The sequence below is a fragment of the Brassica oleracea genome, chromosome C3 (genome assembly GCF_000695525.1).
Source record: "Brassica oleracea var. oleracea cultivar TO1000 chromosome C3, BOL, whole genome shotgun sequence".
NCBI classification, from domain to species: Eukaryota; Viridiplantae; Streptophyta; class Magnoliopsida; order Brassicales; family Brassicaceae; genus Brassica; species Brassica oleracea.
This window is the reverse complement of record NC_027750.1, coordinates 57783953-57803842: the sequence shown is the minus strand read 5'-3', so window position 1 is coordinate 57803842 and position 19890 is coordinate 57783953. Positions and strand designations below refer to the sequence as shown.

At 36.6% G+C, this 19890-nt stretch overlaps 1 protein-coding gene, 1 long non-coding RNA gene and 1 pseudogene across 4 annotated transcripts; 2 read left to right on the top strand and 1 right to left on the bottom strand.

Annotated features, from left to right (window-relative positions):
• The first annotated feature begins 3867 nt into the window (after positions 1 to 3867).
• On the top strand, positions 3868 to 7655 carry LOC106334866 (disease resistance protein TAO1-like). 3 transcript variants are annotated; one of them, XM_013773247.1, is made up of 5 exons: positions 3868 to 4506; positions 4895 to 6002; positions 6103 to 6390; positions 6647 to 7203; positions 7376 to 7655. In XM_013773247.1, exons 1-5 carry the CDS (start codon positions 3908 to 3910, stop codon positions 7494 to 7496), a joined length of 2673 nt encoding a protein of 890 aa, XP_013628701.1. In that variant the 5' UTR covers positions 3868 to 3907; the 3' UTR covers positions 7497 to 7655. The 3 variants fall into 3 exon arrangements, with proteins under 3 accessions (XP_013628701.1, XP_013628702.1, XP_013628703.1); XM_013773248.1 differs by lacking the exons at positions 6647 to 7203; positions 7376 to 7655 and having other exon boundaries at positions 4895 to 5994; positions 6103 to 6184; XM_013773249.1 differs by lacking the exons at positions 6103 to 6390; positions 6647 to 7203; positions 7376 to 7655 and having other exon boundaries at positions 4833 to 5008.
• An 865-nt stretch (positions 7656 to 8520) lies between these two features.
• Positions 8521 to 10086, bottom strand: LOC106334867. The gene is made up of 3 exons (XR_001268678.1): positions 9758 to 10086; positions 9435 to 9636; positions 8521 to 9113 (listed from the first exon to the last, which is right to left on the bottom strand). It is a non-coding gene; the product is annotated as an uncharacterized LOC106334867 (long non-coding RNA).
• A 7380-nt stretch (positions 10087 to 17466) lies between these two features.
• The window catches only part of LOC106334865, a 9923-nt pseudogene continuing 7499 nt past the window's right edge, over positions 17467 to 19890 (top strand).

Here is a 19890-nt window from a genome sequence, read left to right as displayed (position 1 = left end):
AATTGGTATTGGTATTTATCATGATTTTGTGCTCTCATTAGCGAGTGACAAGGTCGAATCCATTTTATCTAATTATTTTTATGGATAGTTTTTGGCAAATAGAAAAAAAACATTAAATTGAATGATAATAAGAAGTCTTTGGTTTTTGTATCGTGAGAATCTTTTGAATCGTTGTACTACTTGATTCAAAAGGTTCTTGATGATTTACTACTAAAATAAAACTAAACTAGATTTGGACTCGCACAACCGTGGGGTATTAATTTTCATGTTTATATATATTTTACATAATTAGAATATATTTTTTAAGTTACTTATATATTTAAATGTTTATATATAATTATTTTAAATATAACAATTTGATAGTTTTCATGCTGTAAGTTAATTGATTATTTCAAATCATCACATATATTTGGTATTTTTATTATATATTTTAAAATTATTTTTATTCAATTATTATGATCCTGATCCGTAATTCAAAGCGATAGATTTTATTTATCAATATTTTTTTATGTTTATTCATTTAAGATAATAACTATATATATATAAGTTTAAGATAAGTTAATTTTATACATGAATTATCTGATTTACTAATGTTAACCCATTCTACCAAACATATTATATTTTTAGCATAAATTTTTAATGTTTGTGAAAATAAAATATATTAATTTATCAGTTTAAAATAATTTTATCATATTTAGTTAAATACAATGCTTTATTTTAAAATGATAAATATAACAATAAAATAGTAAAATTTGATATAATTTTTTTTCATTTTATATTAATATATATATATGTATAATAACATTAATTTTATTACTAATTACAACATTAATGAAAATATTTATATACAATTTTTGATAATTAAGATATTATTATAATGTTTTTCAACAAATTTGTTAAGAAAATTAAATATATATTTATATTTTAAATTAAAGATATCAAATTATATTATGATTTAAATAGTTAAAAGATTATATATTATCATTAAGGAAATACATTTAATAAAAAAAATTAAATGATGATCCAAAGAAAAATATCACACATGAATCAAGGTGAGTTTGTTAACCAATCCGGGTTTCTAGGAGTCGATGTTATATTAGGAATGATATATTATTAATCCATATTATTAGTAATAAATGAATGATAAATGATTTCTAGTGAGAGTCTATTTTTAAAAAAATTACACATGAACCAAGGTTGTGACTTTTGTTTTAATATATAAGATTTGATTTCTTAACTTATATGAAGTTATATAGATGCTATTTTTTTATTTGGATTCTTTTATTTTTTGGTTAATGTTTTAGTTAATTCGATGTAAATGAACTCATAACTATGTAAACCTATTCCTAAAAGATTGACACAAAAATAGCATATCCAAATTAAAAGAAAACCTATCGAAACCACAATTAAATGAATGGAATTGGGATATGGATGGAATATAATGAAATAGATCCGCTTTGTGGTTCCCGATGGAATGAGGCATCGAACGGAGCCACTCCTCCGGGGAGCCGGAAATGTAAATTCCTACTTTGGTTCAAGTCCACAAACCACTGAGAGCTCTGGCATCGATTCAAGCTAAATCCTGAAGAAAAGTTGAAAGCGTTGTTTGATAAGCCTTTACGAGTTGAGTAAACAAATCAATCATGTTCAAAAATGGATATAGAAAAAGAAAATAGCCAAAGAAAAGAAGAATTATATATTGTTTTGAAAAACCGGAGATTTCATTTGGATTTCATTTGATTTGAGAAGATGTTACAACATAAATCTCAAGTGATTTGATCAGACAAAACGATCTACTACCTAGTTATGAACCAATTAACAGAGAGTTCTAAACTTTGTAATTTGTGATTTTTATAGTTGTTTAACTTGTTAAGAATACTTTTTACGCGCTAAATATAATATTGAAAGTTGTCAACAATGTAATTTGATATAATAAAGATTTTAGCCATGTATAATTTTAAGTATACCTTTTAATTAGCTTTAAAATTCATTTTTAAACTACTACCTAAATTTATAGCATATAACAATTTTAACATACATTTACATGCATATTTTAATTAATATTTAAGATTCCTTGGTAACCCGCCAACTTATATAATAACATAATTTTACTTTTTGTTTTTTATTGATATGTTAGATTATTTTATGAGATTTATTGGTATAGGTTTAACATATCTAAGAATGTGTAACAATTTATTTATCTATTACACTTCCTCCGTTTTATATTAAGTATCGTTGTAAAGAATTTTTTTTGTTACAAAATAAGTGTCATTTTCGATTTTCAATGCAAAATTTATTAATTTTATTCAACAGTTATTGTACTTTTGGTTGAAATATGGTTAGGTTTATAGATAATAGTGTTTTTATATTGTAAATATGCAAAATTAATTATTTTGTTAAATCTGTGTGCACAAACTCAAAACGACACTTAAAATAAAATAAGAAAGTATAATTTTAGAAGTCTATACACATAAGACATAACACATACTAAAGATAAATAATAAATCACATATAATAGTGTTATTAATATTGAACAATCTATAAAACATGATATCAAACCACATTATGTAACATCTGCCAAATTTAACGTTAGATTACTAACACTTTTAAAAGCCTGTAACAAATAATTTATTAGCTAAATGTAATATTAGCTGATATATTAATAATTATCTGGGTAACTCACACATCCATCTTGTTCATATATTGAGATCATATTTATCTACTTAGTTGAAAACACAGATACTGGTCTCATGAATCATGCATCGGAACTGAGTTGAGGACAAAATGCCATTGACTTGAAAACAGACTTCATCGTGGTGAAGAAGATATTTGTGAGGGGTTATTATTATTATTTTTTTGAAAAGATTGAGTAGGGAGAGCCTCATGTAACTAGGAAAGGGGGATAAAATGTAGTTTAATGATTATTAATCCCCTTAAATAAGTTTTTTTGTGTTTCTAACCTACAAAAAGCCCAGTCTAATTCATTACTCCATCCGTATGTAAATAAATGTTATTTTGACATTTTCACATAAATTAAAGTGGCAGAATTATATGTAAGTTTTTATTAATTATATCATTTAGTCAATAGAATCTAAGATAAATAAAATTAATTATAAAATTAATGAAGTTTTCAATTAATTTTCAGCTGAAAATAAATATAATTTTCATTGAAATTATAAAGTGGTATTTTTTTATAGCAAAAAAAAATTAAAAAAAAATTATTATAAAACAAATGGAATATCTAATAGATATAGGAACTGTTTGGTCATTTATATTTGCTTAGGTACAATGCAAGGCCCACAATATTTTTTTTTTGCTAATTCCTGGCTTTTTTTTAGGATTTTGGTCAAATTGATTCTAAAAATAATTCAAAAATAAAATTATTTTGAGATTAGTCTTTCACTGATAGGGGCAAAGAAGAAAATGTATGGACATATTTACATAACATATTTTTACAAAAACAAAATTATAGAAATAAGAAAAAGTGACATCTTCCAAAAATTATAGCCTTTAAAAGAAATTTAATTGAAATATTAAAATATTTTTATATCTATTCTGTAATGTTCAATTTTATAAATAAAATATAAAAAAAAATTCCTCTTCACAAAATTTTTTTTAAAAAGGAACAATGAATAATTTTTTTTTATATTACTACTTTAACTGTTTACATATTTATAAAAGTATTTCAAAAAGAATTATTTCATTTCTATTTTATTATTTATTAGTTTTTACAATACACACAATAGAAGCCTAATTATTGGCCACTTTTAACTTCTAGAACATATTAATGATAATATATTTGGAAAAAGATTCTCAGTCAATATATAGAGTCAATGTCTTCTATTACTATATTTGATTACTGAATTATATACAGAGCTCTCTCTTTCTCTCTTTTTCCACCACACAAATGAATTATTCCTTTTTCCTTACCATCTTTGGTGCTGCAACAGGTTGCTTCGTGTTTTTTCGAAAATTCAGATTCAATCAAGACATCAAAGAAATTGACTCATCACATCCATCTTCTTTCTCTATTTCATCAGTTCCTTCATCTTCTTCGTCTCAAAACTGGACACACGATGTCTTTCCCAGTTTCCGTGGGGAAGATGTCCGCATAGACTTACTCAGTCACATTCAAAAAGAGTTTAAGAGAAAGGGAATCACTCCATTCAACGACAATAGGATCAATAGAGGAGGATCCATCGGTCCCGAACTCATAAAGGCGATTAGAGGATCTAAGATCGCGATCATCTTGCTCTCGAGGAACTATGCATCTTCAAAATGGTGTCTTGATGAGTTGGTGGAAATTATGAAGTGCAGAGAAGAGTTGGGTCAAACTGTGATGGTCGTTTTCTATAAAGTAGATCCGTCTGATGTAAAGAAGCTGACTGGATATTTTGGGAAAGTTTTCAGAAAAACTTGTGTGGGTAAAAGTAAAGAGGATATTGGGAGATGGAAAGAAACTCTAGCCAAAGTGTCCACAGTCGCTGGTTACCATTCAAGCAATTGGTTCGTCTTTTTTCTATTTCTTTTTGCTTCTAATCTTTCAAACACATACAAATCAAACAGAAAAAAAATTTCCAAACGATAACAAATTTTCCACTTATTTATCTTTCCATGACATCAATATATAATATCAATATTTATGTCAAAATATAATAAAAATGCGTTAGTTGCAAAACTTTTGAAAATTTATATCATTCCCTACATTTTACAGATGTTAATTTGGTTATTTATGAATACCTATTAGGGTGTGATTTCAAATAGAGTTGCTTGATTTTAAAATTTGAGAGTTTTGTGTATTTTAACATCTTTCAAATTTTGTATATATGCAGCCAAAACCGATTCATATTTGCAAAACGTATTGAGCGAATATATTTATTTTTCCTCTGTTTAGGGATAATGAAGCGGCCATGATTGAGCAAATAGCCAGTGATGTTTCAAACAAGCTGATTAGTTCTGTTCCATCAAGTGATTTCGACAGCTTAGTTGGGATGAGAGCTCACATGAAAAGTATGGAACTGCTCTTACGCTTGGATTCCAATGAAGTGAGGATGATAGGGATTTGGGGTCCGTCTGGAATTGGTAAGAGCACCATCGCCAGATCTCTCTTTAGCGAATGCTCTCATTACTTCCAACTTAGTGTCTACATGGAGAATATCAAAAGACACTATCCAAGACCTTGTTTCGATAGATACGGCGCCCAACTGCAATTACAGAAAGAGTTCTTATCTCTAATACTCAATCAGAAGGATGTCACTATCCATCATTTAGGAGTTGCACACGACCGACTAAAAGATAAGAAAGTGTTAGTTGTTCTCGACGACGTGGACCAATCTGCGCAACTAGATGCCTTGGCGAAAGAACTTTCGTGGTTTGGTCCGGGAAGTCGGGTTATCGTCACAACGCAAGATAAGAGAATTTTAAAAGCACATCGGATTAACCTTATTTACGAGGTTGGTTTTCCACATGATGATGAAGCTCTTGAAATCTTCTGCATAAATGCTTTTGGTCAAAAATCCCCATATGATGGTTTTGGGGACCTTGCTCTGGAAGTTACAAAGCTTGTTGGTAAACTCCCATTGGGTCTAAGTGTTGTGGGATCTTATTTCAAGGGATTGTCAAAAGAGGAGTGGGAACATGAGTTACCAAGGTTAAGAACTAGACTTGATGGAGACATTGAAAGTATTTTAAAGCTCAGCTATGATACGTTATGCAATGACGATCAAGCTTTATTTCTTCACATAGCCTGCTTTTTCAACGGCCGACATATTACAACAGTGGAGGAGTGTCTTGCAGAGAATTTTTCTGGTATAAAAGGTCGTCTTCGTGTTTTAGCTGAGAGATCTCTCATATCCGTCGACTCAGGAGTTATAAAGATGCATGATTTGCTAGCACTTTTGGGTAGGGAAATTGTTCGTAAACAAGCCCCTTACGAACCTGGGCAACGTCAGTTTTTGGTTGATGATGAAGATATATGCAAAGTACTAAGTGATGGTAGACTAGTAAGTTTTCATATTGGTCGTTCACTGCATTTATCCCTAGAATATGTGACAACAAATCACGTTTGCTTATTTATCTTTGGTTTCTTTAATTCTTTTTCAGGGTAGTCGAAGTGTTATAGGCATATATATTGAGTTGGGGAAGGAGTTGAAGGTAAGTGACAGAGCCTTTGAAAGAATGTCCAGTGTCCAATTCTTAAATCTTTCTTGTGATTTTAGTCACCCCAGTCCATACGTACTAGAAAGTCTGATCTGCCTACCTCGAGAACTTAAATTACTGGACTGGACCGAATTTCCAATGACATGTCTGCCTTCTAATTTTAATCCGGAGTTCCTGGTGGGAATAAACATGAGTTTTAGCAAGCTTGAGAAATTGTGGGAAGGAAATAAAGTAAGTACAAATATTTCTCTCTCTAAAAATTTGTATACTTCCGTTTTGATCGAACCTATAAGTTATCTTCTTGTACAATGTGCTTTAGCTGAAAAGAAATTAAATGATCCTTTTGTATAAGAATTATTATTATTATTTTATTTTATTTTATTTTGAGAAAGCGCTATTGTATTAGAATTATTGGTAGTGATTTTTTTTTTTTTGCATGAAATATGTATCAACGTCTGTTTTAATGATGTCTTTGTTTTCTGTACAGACGATTAGAAATCTCAAGTGGTTGAAATTGACTGAAGCCAAAAATCTGAAGGAGCTTCCTGATCTTTCAACTGCCATTAATCTTCGACGTTTGGATCTGTGGTGCTGTTCAAGCCTTGTGGAGCTCCCTTCTTTTATTGGGAATATGACTAGTCTCAAGGAATTATGTCTCATAGGATGCTCAAGCCTTGTGGAGCTTCCTTTTTCTATTGGAAATATGACTCATTTTGAACAGTTGAACCTCAACAAATGTTCAAGCCTTGTGGAGCTCCCCTCTTCTATTGGGAATCTGACTAATCTCCAGGACTTGTATCTCAACGGATGCTCAAGTCTAGAGAAGCTCCCCTCTTCTATTGGGAATCTTCATTGTTTGCAAAGATTGCAAATGAAAGGTTGCTCAAAGCTAAAGGCCCTTCCGATCATCATCAACTTGGAATCTCTTTGGGAGCTAGATCTCAGTAACTGCTCGTCGTTGAAAAGCCTTCCTGAAATTTGCACAAACATTGTAGATCTAAAGATTAATGGAACTGCTATAGAAGAAATTCCTCCATCATTCAGGTAATGGTCTCGTCTTGATATGTTTATTCATACTGTGAAAACCTCTGGAAATGGCAGCATGTTTTTGACCTCATCAAGAATATCCTCACATCAATTTTCCTACATCACTGAGATTTATAGCTTGCGTTTTGCTGGTTAGTAAGACTGACGTTGAGATTGGTGTTTGGTACAGGACGAGGATAAAAGAATGCAGACTAAGTACTCCAGAAAGCGATTGGGAAAGCGAAGAATACGGTTCAGAAGAAAGTGACGAATGCGGTTCTCCAGAAAGCGATGCTCCCTCCTCGTGTTAATGGACGCTGAAAAAACAAATCTCATTTTCGTTAACAATTTTCTTTTCTTCCAAAAACCTTAATTTCAAGTTGATGTCCATTTTTTCGGTATTTGTCTAAAATTATCATTGCGTTGTGAGTTATCTTGGGGTTTGAGTAAAAATGTGTTGGCAAAAATAATCTATGTATCTATGTGCCTATGTGCATAATATTGTTGTGATACGTTCATTCTACAATAAAAAAGGTTTGTGCAACTTGAGTGAAATATATCCTAAGTGACTAAGGGCCTCACTGGTTTTCCCTTCTATCACCTGTAAACACAGTTTTTGCGGTTGCTAGCGGTTGACAGCGTTTTGAAACAATCATACAAACCGCTCTAAACCTCTTAAAATCAAAAGCTGGTTCCAGCTAGCGTTTGCGTTTGCGGGCGGTTGCAGGTGGAAAAATAAATATAAAATTATTTTCAAAAATATTATAAAATTTTAAAATTAAAATTTTAAAATGGAAATATTATAAATAAAAATATATACATATTTTATATATTAATTAAAATTCACAAACAGTATCATAATTTGCTTCATAAAAACTTTAAACTAACTATTTATTAGAATTTTTAAACATTTCTATACACACATATATAAAGATATACACATATATAAAATGAAATAAAATATTTTTAATTTTTTTAATATAAATCTTCAAAACAAATTTTATTAAAATTATAACTTTCAACTAATTTGAATTTTTTATAAATAAACCTAATATTTTTATTAATCATATTATATTGATAATTATTATATTTTATAACAATAGTATGTTTTTATATTTTTTAAATGTTATAATATGTTGATATAAGTAATTTATTATTAAACCGCTGCAATATCTTATAATCAACCAGTCACAAATATTTCGCAAACGTAATAATTTTCAAACGTTGTACCAGTCATACAAAACGCTTAATAACGCTTGAAACCGTAACTATCTGCATCCGCAAACTCCCGCAACCGCAATCGCTGCGTTTAAACCAGTCGGGCCCTAAGTCAATTGATTCAGGATGCCATTGAACGTACTCTTTCAGGGCTTAGTCCAACTCAACCTTTGTGATAAAACTGTGTTAGCCAAATCCATCTAAGTGTCTCAGAATATTGTTCAGTGTTGTGCAGATTTTTCTTTCTCCAACAGGGCCATACAAAAAAATATATCCTCCTTTCCACATATATACCAGACCAGAAGACGCTCTTTGTTGAAACTCAAACGTATTTGAACTTTCTATACACTCTAATAGAAGCCTTCCTTGTACCATTTGTTTTCTCCAATATAGTCAAGACTGCATTTCTTTTATATACAAACAGCCTACATTGTACGGTCGTATAACCTAATATATTTTCACCGTGACTGATCCCAATTGCAGTTGTAAGTATTGTCCTCTGACATAACGAGTATCCAGATTTTTTTGATCCCAAGCACTTGTTAAATGCTTCTTCAAGCCCTTCTTTGACTACTTCAGCTTCTTCTGTCTACTGCTTAGTTGCTTTACACTGAACCACAGACTGTCAGATACGTGGTAAGAATCAGAAAAGGGCATGAAAACATGCAAATTTTGAGACAATGCGCCACTCCTTTCGAATTCAGTTCTGCCTATGAACACAAAAAGTCAACAGATTTCTTAGAGAAGAGGCCATACCAGTAATTCGAAATGACTGAAACAACAAAAAAAAACATAACCACCATATACCAACAGAATTTGTATATGTAGAGGGAAACATAACATGTAATTATCTGTATCTACTTCCATTATAGATTATTTAATGATAGCTTCATCTCCCCATCCATACTCTTTCATGGCTTACTCCAACTCATACACTGTTTATAAACCGGTCTAAGCCAAGTCCATATCAGTGTCTCAGAATATTTTCTTCTCAGTCTATAGGTTTCTCTGCTCCACCAAAGCGAACTTACCAGCTCTTGTCTTTGTCAGAGTATTGGAAGTCTTTGAACAAGTGCTCATCTCAATCCAGTCTGTATCTATAGTAATAACTTCCATGATATTGTTAACTTCATCTTTTAGCCACCCTGGTTTTCAGTTCTTTGCAAGTAAGGGAGGTACACCACAAAGCAAGATGTCTAGAATAATCTCTGCACTCATCTCTGTAAACCTTCCCTGCAATTTTTTATAAGTTTATAAAACAACACATTAAAGCTTATGAACACACAGTTATCAACTAGCTAAACTGATAGTAAGATTAAGGAAAAAAAAACACAAGGTCTACACAATTACGCACATTCCCAACTTGCAAAGCCTCTGTTTTGAAGATTACCACTATGAACTAAACTAATAAGACTCTCAAGTTATATATGGATCACACCTGAAAATAAACATTGGTTATAATCTTAAGAAATCTAAAACATAGCATTTACATATATCTTATAACCAGAAGAGTTGTATGTATAGCATTCTCAACTTCTCCAATGAAAACAGACAATCCAAAGTCAGTAGCTTTGAGCATAGCGTTCTCATCTTTACTAAAGAGGAAGAAGTTCTCAGGCTTGATCAACAATCCTATCGGACAATTCACTTCCACCACACATTTCCATTACAAGACGAATCGACTGTCTATCGTCGTAAGCGGCTTTGATCTATTTTGTTGTCCAGACAAATGCTAACATTATCTGATTCTCTTTCTTCACATCGTCTCTGTCTTGCTCTTTTGTTAGCCTACTACGTGTTTCCCGTTGCAAGTGCAGGTTATACCAAATTGACCTAGACCTAATTCGTGACCTAAGATTGCTCTTTCCTCAGTTTTGAGCTTTTTTTTTCTCATCACCTTTCTAATTGTGTCAAACTGAATCAAGAGACCTTATTAGCAAAGACACTGAGAATTCCATGTAGTTGAAACTGAATGGATTTGATACGCACTTTCTCACCACATCTCTAGGATTTAAGGTTTGTATGCATGTTCCTGGGTTCATAAGGGCGACGTTGAGACTTGTGAGTTTAACATGATGAAGATACCTTCTTCTCACATCAAGGGTGAAAATTAAAAATCATGTCAATCTTGCGTGTAGACCAAGAAACCCCATCCTCATACCTTCAAGTATTAAGTCCGTAATGTCTCCACCACTTTTAGAGGAGCATTTTGTGAAGAATATGTCCAAGTATTGTTGTAAGTTTGCTTTACGTATACCACCGGTCTAGTAAAGTCTGATTTAAGCCACATTGGTTTAATCAGAGTCATGTGCTTAGCACGTGAGATGAGCTTATGTAAAACGACGAGTATAAGTCGTTACAGCTCACTAGTCTCTTTATTGTTTTTCATCCTAAGTGAGAGAGAGCTAAGGACGTGAGCTGAGAGAGAGAGAAGTAGTCTATATCGGTGGTTACGGTTGTAATCGGAGGCTCGAGATCGGAGCTAAGATAGTGGATTGCTGATCTCAGATCAGCCCCAGGAGATATAGCGGCTTCTCCACCTTGGAGGAGTGCGGTGAACCTGGGTAACAAACTTGTGCGTACTCTTGTTCATAGTTCACAGTTCTAGATTCAAGAATCGAGTTAGATCTAAGAGAATCAAAGCAAACGTTTTCACAAATTGGTATCAGAGCTTGTGTTTAGCTTCGGAGAGATCGCGATCGAAGAATCTGAGAGTTTTCTTGAATGAAGATGATGGATGGATCAAAGGTCGACATCGAGCGATTCGATGGAGATGGGGACTTCTCTCTATGGAAGCGAAGGATGTTCGCTTACCTCAGTGTATCTGGATTAAAGGATGTGCTAGTCGAAAAGGCCTCAAGCTCAGAGGTGAAGGAAGATGACTCACAAGAAGTCGATCCAGATACTAAGAGGAAGAAGGTAGCTGACGAGGAATCAAGATTGGAGAGATGTGAAAATTCCATGAGTACGATCTTTCTAAACGTGGGAGATCATGTTCTGAGGAAGATCGAGAGGTGCACTACCGCTGCAGAGACATGGTCATTGTTGGAGTCTCTATACATGCCTAAATCTCTACCAAATCGAGTCCACACACAACTCAAGTTGTATGGATTCAAGATGGAGGATCATCGGTCAATTGATGATAATATTGACGACTTCTTGAAAATTGTGGGTGAGCTGAGTCATCTAAGCATAGAAGTGGATGAAGAGGTTCAAGCGGTGCTGCTTCTGAATGCACTACCAACCAAATACGATCAGCTCAAAGAAACACTTAAGTACAGTCGAGAAGTCATCAAGGTTGAAGACGTAGCCAGCTCAACCAAGTCCAAAGAAAAGGAATTCAAAGATTCGCCAAGTGCCCGTCCGAGTTCTGAAGGTCACTTTGTTCGAGGAAGATCAGAGACGAGGAACTGGTCTGGCAAGTCAAGGTCTAAGTCATCAGAAGGGAAGAAGATCTGCTGGATTTGTGGAAAGGAGGGGCACTTTAAGAAGCAATGCTACAAGTGGCTAGAGCGAAACAAAGGGAAGTTTCAGCCAAACAGCAAACCAGAATCGTCACTAGCCAGAGATGATGCTCAAGATCTTGTCGGTTTGATTGCCTGTGAAGTCAATCTTTCGCAGGAAACTAATGACAAAGAAGAATGGATCCTTGATACAGGATGTTCATTTCATATGACATCAAGGAAGGATATATTCATTGAGCTTAAGGAGTCAGCTTATGGGAAGGTTAAAATGGCTAACAATAGTCACACGGAGGTAAAAGGCATTGGGTCAGTAAGGTTCAGAAATCCAGATGGCACAACATTCCTACTACACGAGGTCAGATACATGCCAGGAATAGCAAGGTATCTGATATCATTGGGTACTTTGGAAGAAAAAGGCTGCGAGTTTAAAGGGCCAGGAGGCGGCATCAAGATAGTTAAAGGATGTACGATCATCATGAGAGGTGAACGCAAGGGACGCAACACTTTATACTTTCTACAGGGAAAGGCAATAACAGCAGAAGCCTGTAGTGCAAAGTCCGCAGAAGATGAAGCAAAGTTGATAACCACACGGCTGTGGCATAGCAGGCTAGAACACGTTGGCCAGAAAGGATTAGATGTATTGGCAAAAGAAGGATGCATTGATCAATCTACAATCACTGGTCTAGACTTCTGTGAAGATTGTGTTATCGGTAAAGCACATAGAGTCAGTTTTGGTTCAGCTAAGCATGTAACCAAAGAGAAGCTGGGTTATGTTCATTCCGACTTATGGGGATCGCCAATGTTCCAAAGAGCTTGGGGAATTGTCAATACTTTATTTCGTTCTCTGATGACTGGTCAAGGAAAGTCTGGATCTACTTCCTCAAGACCAAAGATGAAGCATTTGAGAAGTTCGTTGAGTGGAAGAAGATGGTCTAAACGCAATCAGAAAGAAAGGTCAAGAAGCTCAGAACCGACAATGGTCTGGAGTATTGCAACAACAGGTTCGATAAGTTCTGCAAAGAGGAAGGGGTTGTACGACACAGAACATGCACGTACACGCCACAACAGAATGGCATTGCAGAGAGATTGTACAGGAGCATAATGAACAAAGTGAGAAGTATGCTGAGCGAAAGTGGATTAGAGTTGAAGTTCTGGGCAGAAGCAGTATCTACCTCAGTGTACTTGATCAACAGACTGCCGTCATCAGCTTTAGACTTTAAGATTCCAGAGCAGATGTGGACATCTATTGCACCTGACTTATCTGGCTTGTGAAAATTTGGATGATTGGTTTATGTGCACTCGGATCAGGGGAAGTTAAACCCTCGATCAAAGTGGGGAGTGTTCACTGGATATCCTGATGGAGTAAAAGGCTTCCGGGTTTGGTTGCTTGACGAAGAAAAGTGCGTGATTAGCAGGAATGTTATCTTCAGAGAAGAATTAATGTACAAAGACATCAACAAGACTAACTCATCAGGTATTCCTATCTCAACAAATTTTATTTTAACTACCAACAGTTTGAGTTTTGAGCCTGCAGGGGAATCATATCAGGATATTACTCGAGGAGGAGCTGAAGATTCAACAGAAGGAAGGGAACAAAAGGATCAAGTTGCAACTTCTGATGAATCTACAGGAGCAAGTACGAGTGGTCAGTTAGAAGATCTCAGCAACTATCAGCTGGTCAGAGACAGAGAAAAGTGACAGACGAGACAACCTGCTAGGTTACAAAACTACATGGTTTATGAAGGAGATGAGACCATTGCAGGGTTTGCATATCTTGTCATGGAAGATGCTGGTAGACCTGAGCCGGGAAGTTATAAAGAAGCGTTAGAAGATCCAGATAGCGAGTTATGGACAAAAGCAGCTGACGAAGAGATGGAGTCTCTTCAGAAGAATAAGACATGGGTGTTAGTAGACAGAGTCCTTGGTCAGAAGCCTATTGGATGTAGATGGATTTTCAAGAGGAAGGCTGGCATAGATGGTGTAGAAGATCCAAGATACAAAGGAAGACTTGTTGCAAAGGGTTATGCACAGAAGGAAGGAGTTGACTTTCAAGAGATCTTCTCACCGGTGGCAAAACATGTATCCATCAGGTTCTTACTATCCATGTTGGTTCATTTCGACATGGAGCTTCAGCAAATGGATGTCAAGACAGCTTTCTTACACGGGTATCTTGATGAAGATATTTATATGGAGCAGCCAGAAGGATATATAGACAAAGAACATCCAGAGAAGGTGTGTCTATTAAAGAGGTCGCTATACGGGTTGAGACAGTCTCCTCGGCAGTGGAACACAAGATTTGATGAATTTATTTTGAGTCATGGATTTACAAGAAGCGAGTATGACATCTGTGTTTACTACAAGGAGTATGAGAGAGACAACTATATCTACATGCTCTTGTATGTAGATGATATTCTCATAGCTTCAAACAGTAAGAGTCAAGTTGCGGAGTTGAAGCAGATCCTAAGCTCTGAGTTTGAGATAAAGGATCTCGGAGACGCCAAGAAGATATTAGGTATGGAGATAACTCGTGACAGAGAGAAAGGGGTTTTAACGATATCTCAAGAATCATATGCAATGAAGGTGTTGAGTACGTATAACATGGATAAAGCTAAGAGTGTATCCACACCTCTGGGAGCGCATTTTTAGATTGAGTTCAGCTACTGAGAAAGAAGCTAAGGAGCAGTTAGTATACATGAAGGATGTTCCGTATCAAAGTGCCGTAGGATCTCTTATGTACTCAATGGTGGGAACTAGGCCAGACATGGCTTATGCAATTGGGATGGTCTGCAGGTTCATGAGCAGTCCTATCAAACTTCATTGGCAGGCGGTCAAGTGGATTCTCAGATATTTGAAGGGAACTACGAAGATGAGGCTAACATTCAGAAAGGAAGGTCAGTTTGTGGTGAAAGGATACTGTGACGCAGATTACGGAGCATATTTGGATAAGAGAAGGTCTATTACTGGAATGGCATTTACAGTTGGTGGTAATGTGATAAGCTGGAGGTCAAGTCTACAGAAGGTGATTGCGTTATCTACAACTGAGGCCGAATACATTGCGTTGTGTGAAGCATCAAAAGAAGCTATCTGGTTGAGAGGTCTTATAAATGAGTTAGGATTTGATCAAGATCAAGTGGAAGTGCATTGTGACTCTCAGAGTGCAATAGCATTATCAAGGAACCCGGTACATCACGAGAAGACCAAACATGTTGATGTGAAGTACAATTTTGTGAGGGAGTTGGTGAGTGACAAATTCATTAACGTGGTAAAGATAGCTACTCAGCATAACCCGTCAGACATCTTCACAAAGGTATTGCCTGTTGGAAAGATGAGAGAAGCATTGAGGTTTCTTAGGATTACTGAGAACTGAGCAGTGAAGCTCAGAGAGATGAAGCCGAGTGGGTTTACTCGGAAGATATGAAGCTGGGTGGGTTTACTCAGAGGTTACTTACGAAGCTGAAGAAGTAAGTTTCAGGAGGAGTTGGAAAGAAGATCCAACAAGAGAAGAAGGTAAAAATCCACAAGCGTTAATACTGGACAAGGAGGAGATTGTGAAGAATATGTCCAAGTATTGTTGTAAGTTTGCTTTACGTATACCACCGGTCTAGTAAAGTCTGATTTAAGCCACATTGGTTTAATCAGAGTCATGTGCTTAGCACGTGAGATGAGCTTATGTAAAACGACGAGTATAAGTCGTTACAGCTCACTAGTCTCTTTATTATTTTTCATCCTAAGTGAGAGAGAGCTAAGGACGTGAGCTGAGAGAGAGAGAAGTAGTCTATATCGGTGGTTACGGTTGTAATCGGAGGCTCGAGATCGGAGCTAAGATAGTGGATTGCTGATCTCAGATCAGCCCCAGGAGATATAGCGGCTTTTCCACCTTGGAGGAGTGCGGTGAACCTGGGTAACAAACTTGTGCGTACTCTTGTTCATAGTTCACAGTTCTAGATTCAAGAATCAAGTTAGATCTAAGAGAATCGAAGCAAACGTTTTCACAAATTTCTACAGCGAGCTCGTCTTTGAGGTTCAAGTCTACGATGACAAATTGAAGTTAGGAGAATGCGGGATGATGGATGTTATTTGCAAAGAGAACTAAAGTACCATAACTTGTTTAGATGATGATGACCAGATGTTCATGAACATTTTTTTTTATGAAGAATGTACTTAAGCTTGAATGAATATGAAAACCAAACGAAGCCCAAACGTTTTAAAAGAAAAGATTGGTATGAGTAGGAGGATAAATATATAAAAAGCTTCTAGAGAAGATTGAATGATCTCTTTGCTGCGAAATTTTCAAGTGTGAACTCATCAGTTCTGATGTGCAGACATTGGATTTTGATCACTGCTTCCTTGAAATTGCTTGTGCTCTTCCTTGAATTTTCCTTCTTAGAATAGTATAAGCCAAAACGGAATGGTGGGACTTTACATTAAACTTTATGCACCTTATTTTTGGTCGGTGACATATTTTTCCACAAAAGTCTTTGTAAGTCGGCCGAGTCAACGTTTCAAGACATATACGCAATTACACATACAAAATTTTCACAAGTCTCTTTGGTTCATTATTGCTTTACATAAAGTAATCTAAGAAATATTCTTGGTCCCTCTCTCCACCATATAGTTTGCTTCTTCCTTTTTTATCATTTCCTTTACCATTTTGTTGTATGCTTCTTCTTTTTTTTTTTTTTTGCCATCAAGTTTTTATTTTATTATTCAACACGGGCCAAGCCCAGTTACAACTCAAACACCAAAACGCCCAACGTAAACGGGCTACTAGAACAAGCCGAAGCCCAATACACTCAAACGGACTAACGGCCCAAACTTTGGAAACTGGTCGATCTCGGCCCATGAGAGAAAAAACAAGGAGGCAGGAGGCAGAGGAATAGACGCGTGGAAGGATCTACACCGTTCAGGCCGACACGCGTTTCCCTGCCTCGACTCGCCTCTCACCGCCTCCGGAAGTCACCGGAATAGATCGCCGTAACTCCTCTTTTCGCCGGAGCTCAGAGACCCGCAGAGCCTCCGCCAAAATCACCTCTTTTCCACTGCTTTAACATCATGTCGGAGATCTATCCATGGAGATCTTTCCCGACACAAACGATGGAACCACCGAGAACCATTTCTCGATCGATAAACCAAAACCGTAACCAAGACCCAAAAAATTAAAACTAATTATGCCAGTCGATACCTCAAGCCGACGGTGTAAGACTGTGGTAGTCTTCACACCCCGGGAACTAGATCCGACGAAAGCGAAGTTGTAGAATCTTCCACTTCGCGGAGATAAAGGCCGGCGACGGTGAAGCTGTCGAAGCCTCCACCTCCCAGAAAAGAAACCTAGATGAAGCGATCTACCTCACCGCATCATCGACACCATACGACCGCGTCTTCCCTCCAGAACCACCACGCATGGGGATTTTCCAGAGCTCGGACAAGGCGGAAGACCAGAGGAGGTGTAGAAGCGACTCAGGGGAGACGATCTAAAGAAAAACCGCGGGCACCGGCAAAGGCACGCGCACACACGCGCCGGCCGCTTGCCGGGCCCGGTTTCCTTTTCTCTCTCTCTCTTACCTAATCTCTCTCTGTCCAAACCCCTTTTGTTTTAAATATGGTAGAAAAGAGAAAGAAGAGGAAAGGACATGAGCTTTCGAATCCAGCGAGAAAGAAGATCCGAGTGCAGAACCAGACCCAAATTCAAGTTCCATCATCACCTCCACCTTCTCTGTCTCCTTCTTCACCTCCGTGTCCTTCATCACTTCCATCTTCTTTGTCTCCTTCATCACATCCGTCCTCTTTGTCTCTTTCATCTGCTCCATCTTCTTCGTCTCATAACTGGACAAACGATGTTTTTCCAAGCTTCCGCGGGGAAGATGTCCGCATAGGCTTTCTAAGCCATATTCAAAAGGAGTTTAGAAGAAAAGGAATCACACCATTCATCGACAATGAGATCAGGAGAGGAGAATCCATCGGTCCAGAACTCATAAGGGCCATTAGAGGATCTAAAATCGCCATCATCTTGCTCTCGAGGAACTATGCTTCTTCAAAGTGGTGCCTTGACGAGTTGGTGGAGATTATGAAGTGCAAAGAAGAGTTAGGCCAAACCGTAATCCCCGTTTTCTATAAATTAGATCCATCTGATGTAAAGAAGCTGAGAGGATATTTTGGGAAAGTTTTCGAAAAAACTTGCGAGGGTAAAAGTAAGGAGGATACTGAAAAATGGAGACATGCTTTGGAGAAGGTGGCGACAATTGCTGGTTACGATTCAAGCACCTGGTTTGTCCTTTTCTATTTCTTTTTATATCTAATCTTTCAAACTCGTACAAATCTAACACATTTAAAAAACACTCAGAAATTCCAAATGATCACAGTTTTTTCCTCTTAATTTTTTACTTCCTCTTTATATGCATCAATATATAATATCAATGTTAATCTCAAAATATAACAAAAAGGTGTTAGTTCCAAAAATTCAAAAACTTGTGAAAACTCTTTTTTTGAATGAATGTTAAATTTTATTCATAAAAAAATAACCTTTTACGTCAAGTGATACTTTATCTAAATAGACTTCTACTCCTACTTCCAAACCCTTCTTTACAGCAACCTATGCTTCAAAACTCCTAAAACCTAGCCATTAGCCAGAATCCTATTTACGTCCTTGTGCCAAACCAGTACTGCAGCATACCTTCCAACCCCCTTACTCCTTTGGACTGCACCAAACTGAGCTTGTTCCTGATAGCTTTATCTATCAGCTTTGCCAAGACCAGTAATGGGAGAGGCTGTTCACCATGACGCCTCTTGTTGCGTTCTGTCCAGATCATGTACAAGGCAGTCTGAAAAGCATAGCGAAGAGCAAACCTTTTCTTCTTCTCCATAGACTGGTTTGTGATCTGTCTGATAATGTCATCCCAACTAGTAGAGTAAGTGTTGAGCAGTATCCCTTTGGTGATAGTTCCGCAAATACGTGAGGAGAAGCTGCACTCAAAGAAAATGTGCTTCTTTGTTTCAGTAGCATTTTTGCAAAGTACACAGGCCGTGTCCACCCCTTGACTCCAGTTCGAAACTCGATCCATGGTGGAAAGCCTATCCCGCAGCGCTAACCAAGCCATGAAAGCAAATTTGGGATTTGCCTGAAAGAACCAGATACCCCTGCTCCAAGTGCATTGAGTCCCTGGTGGTCTTGTTAGCTGCCAAGTCACATGAGTGGAGAATTTGTGCTTGAATCCCATGTTCCCTCTCCACAGATCGACGTCCTTCACATCTGCTCTCTGCTTTGCTTTGATTATTTTCAATTCTTTCTCAATATCATTCAACAAAACTCTTCTATGTCGTTTTCTCCTTCTGTTTTTGCAGAGAACTTCCTCCACTGTGGCTTCTCGCCTGATACCCAGATCCATAACCCCTCTGTCTCCGAGAAGATCCGACATCACTCCCAGCTCAGTCCACTTGTCATACCAAAAAGAAGTATGTCTCCCATTCCCCACTGCTTTCATATAGAATGTCTTAGCAACAGACCGCATCTTAAGCATTTTCTTGAAAATCCAAGAGCCAATATGTGAACTTTCCTTAACTTCCCAGAAGCTTTTCCTTTTGAGAAGGTTCGTTTGAACCCATTTGCCCCACAGCGAGCCACCAACTAGTATCCTCCAAATAAGCTTCAACCCATAGACGAAATTAACTTCTTTTAAAGATCTAATCCCCAGTCCTCCCTCGTTTTTTGGTTTACAGACCTCCACCCATGCCACCTTTGCACCCGAGGTCTTTAGTGTCGGGCCTGACCAGAGGAAAGCTGAACATATTTGCTCAATTTCCCTTATGCATTGACTTGGTAGGCGAAAAACCGCTGACCAGAAGTTAATTATACTCACTAGCACAAACTAGATCAGCTACAGTCTCCCTGTATAGGAAAGAAATCTGCTTGTCCAAGTACATATACGACCGCTGATCTTTTCTAGGAGAAGCAAGTAGTCTCGACCTCTCATAGCTTGCGTTAGCAGGGGAAGCCCCAAATATCTGACTGGAAGTTCTCCCACTGCGA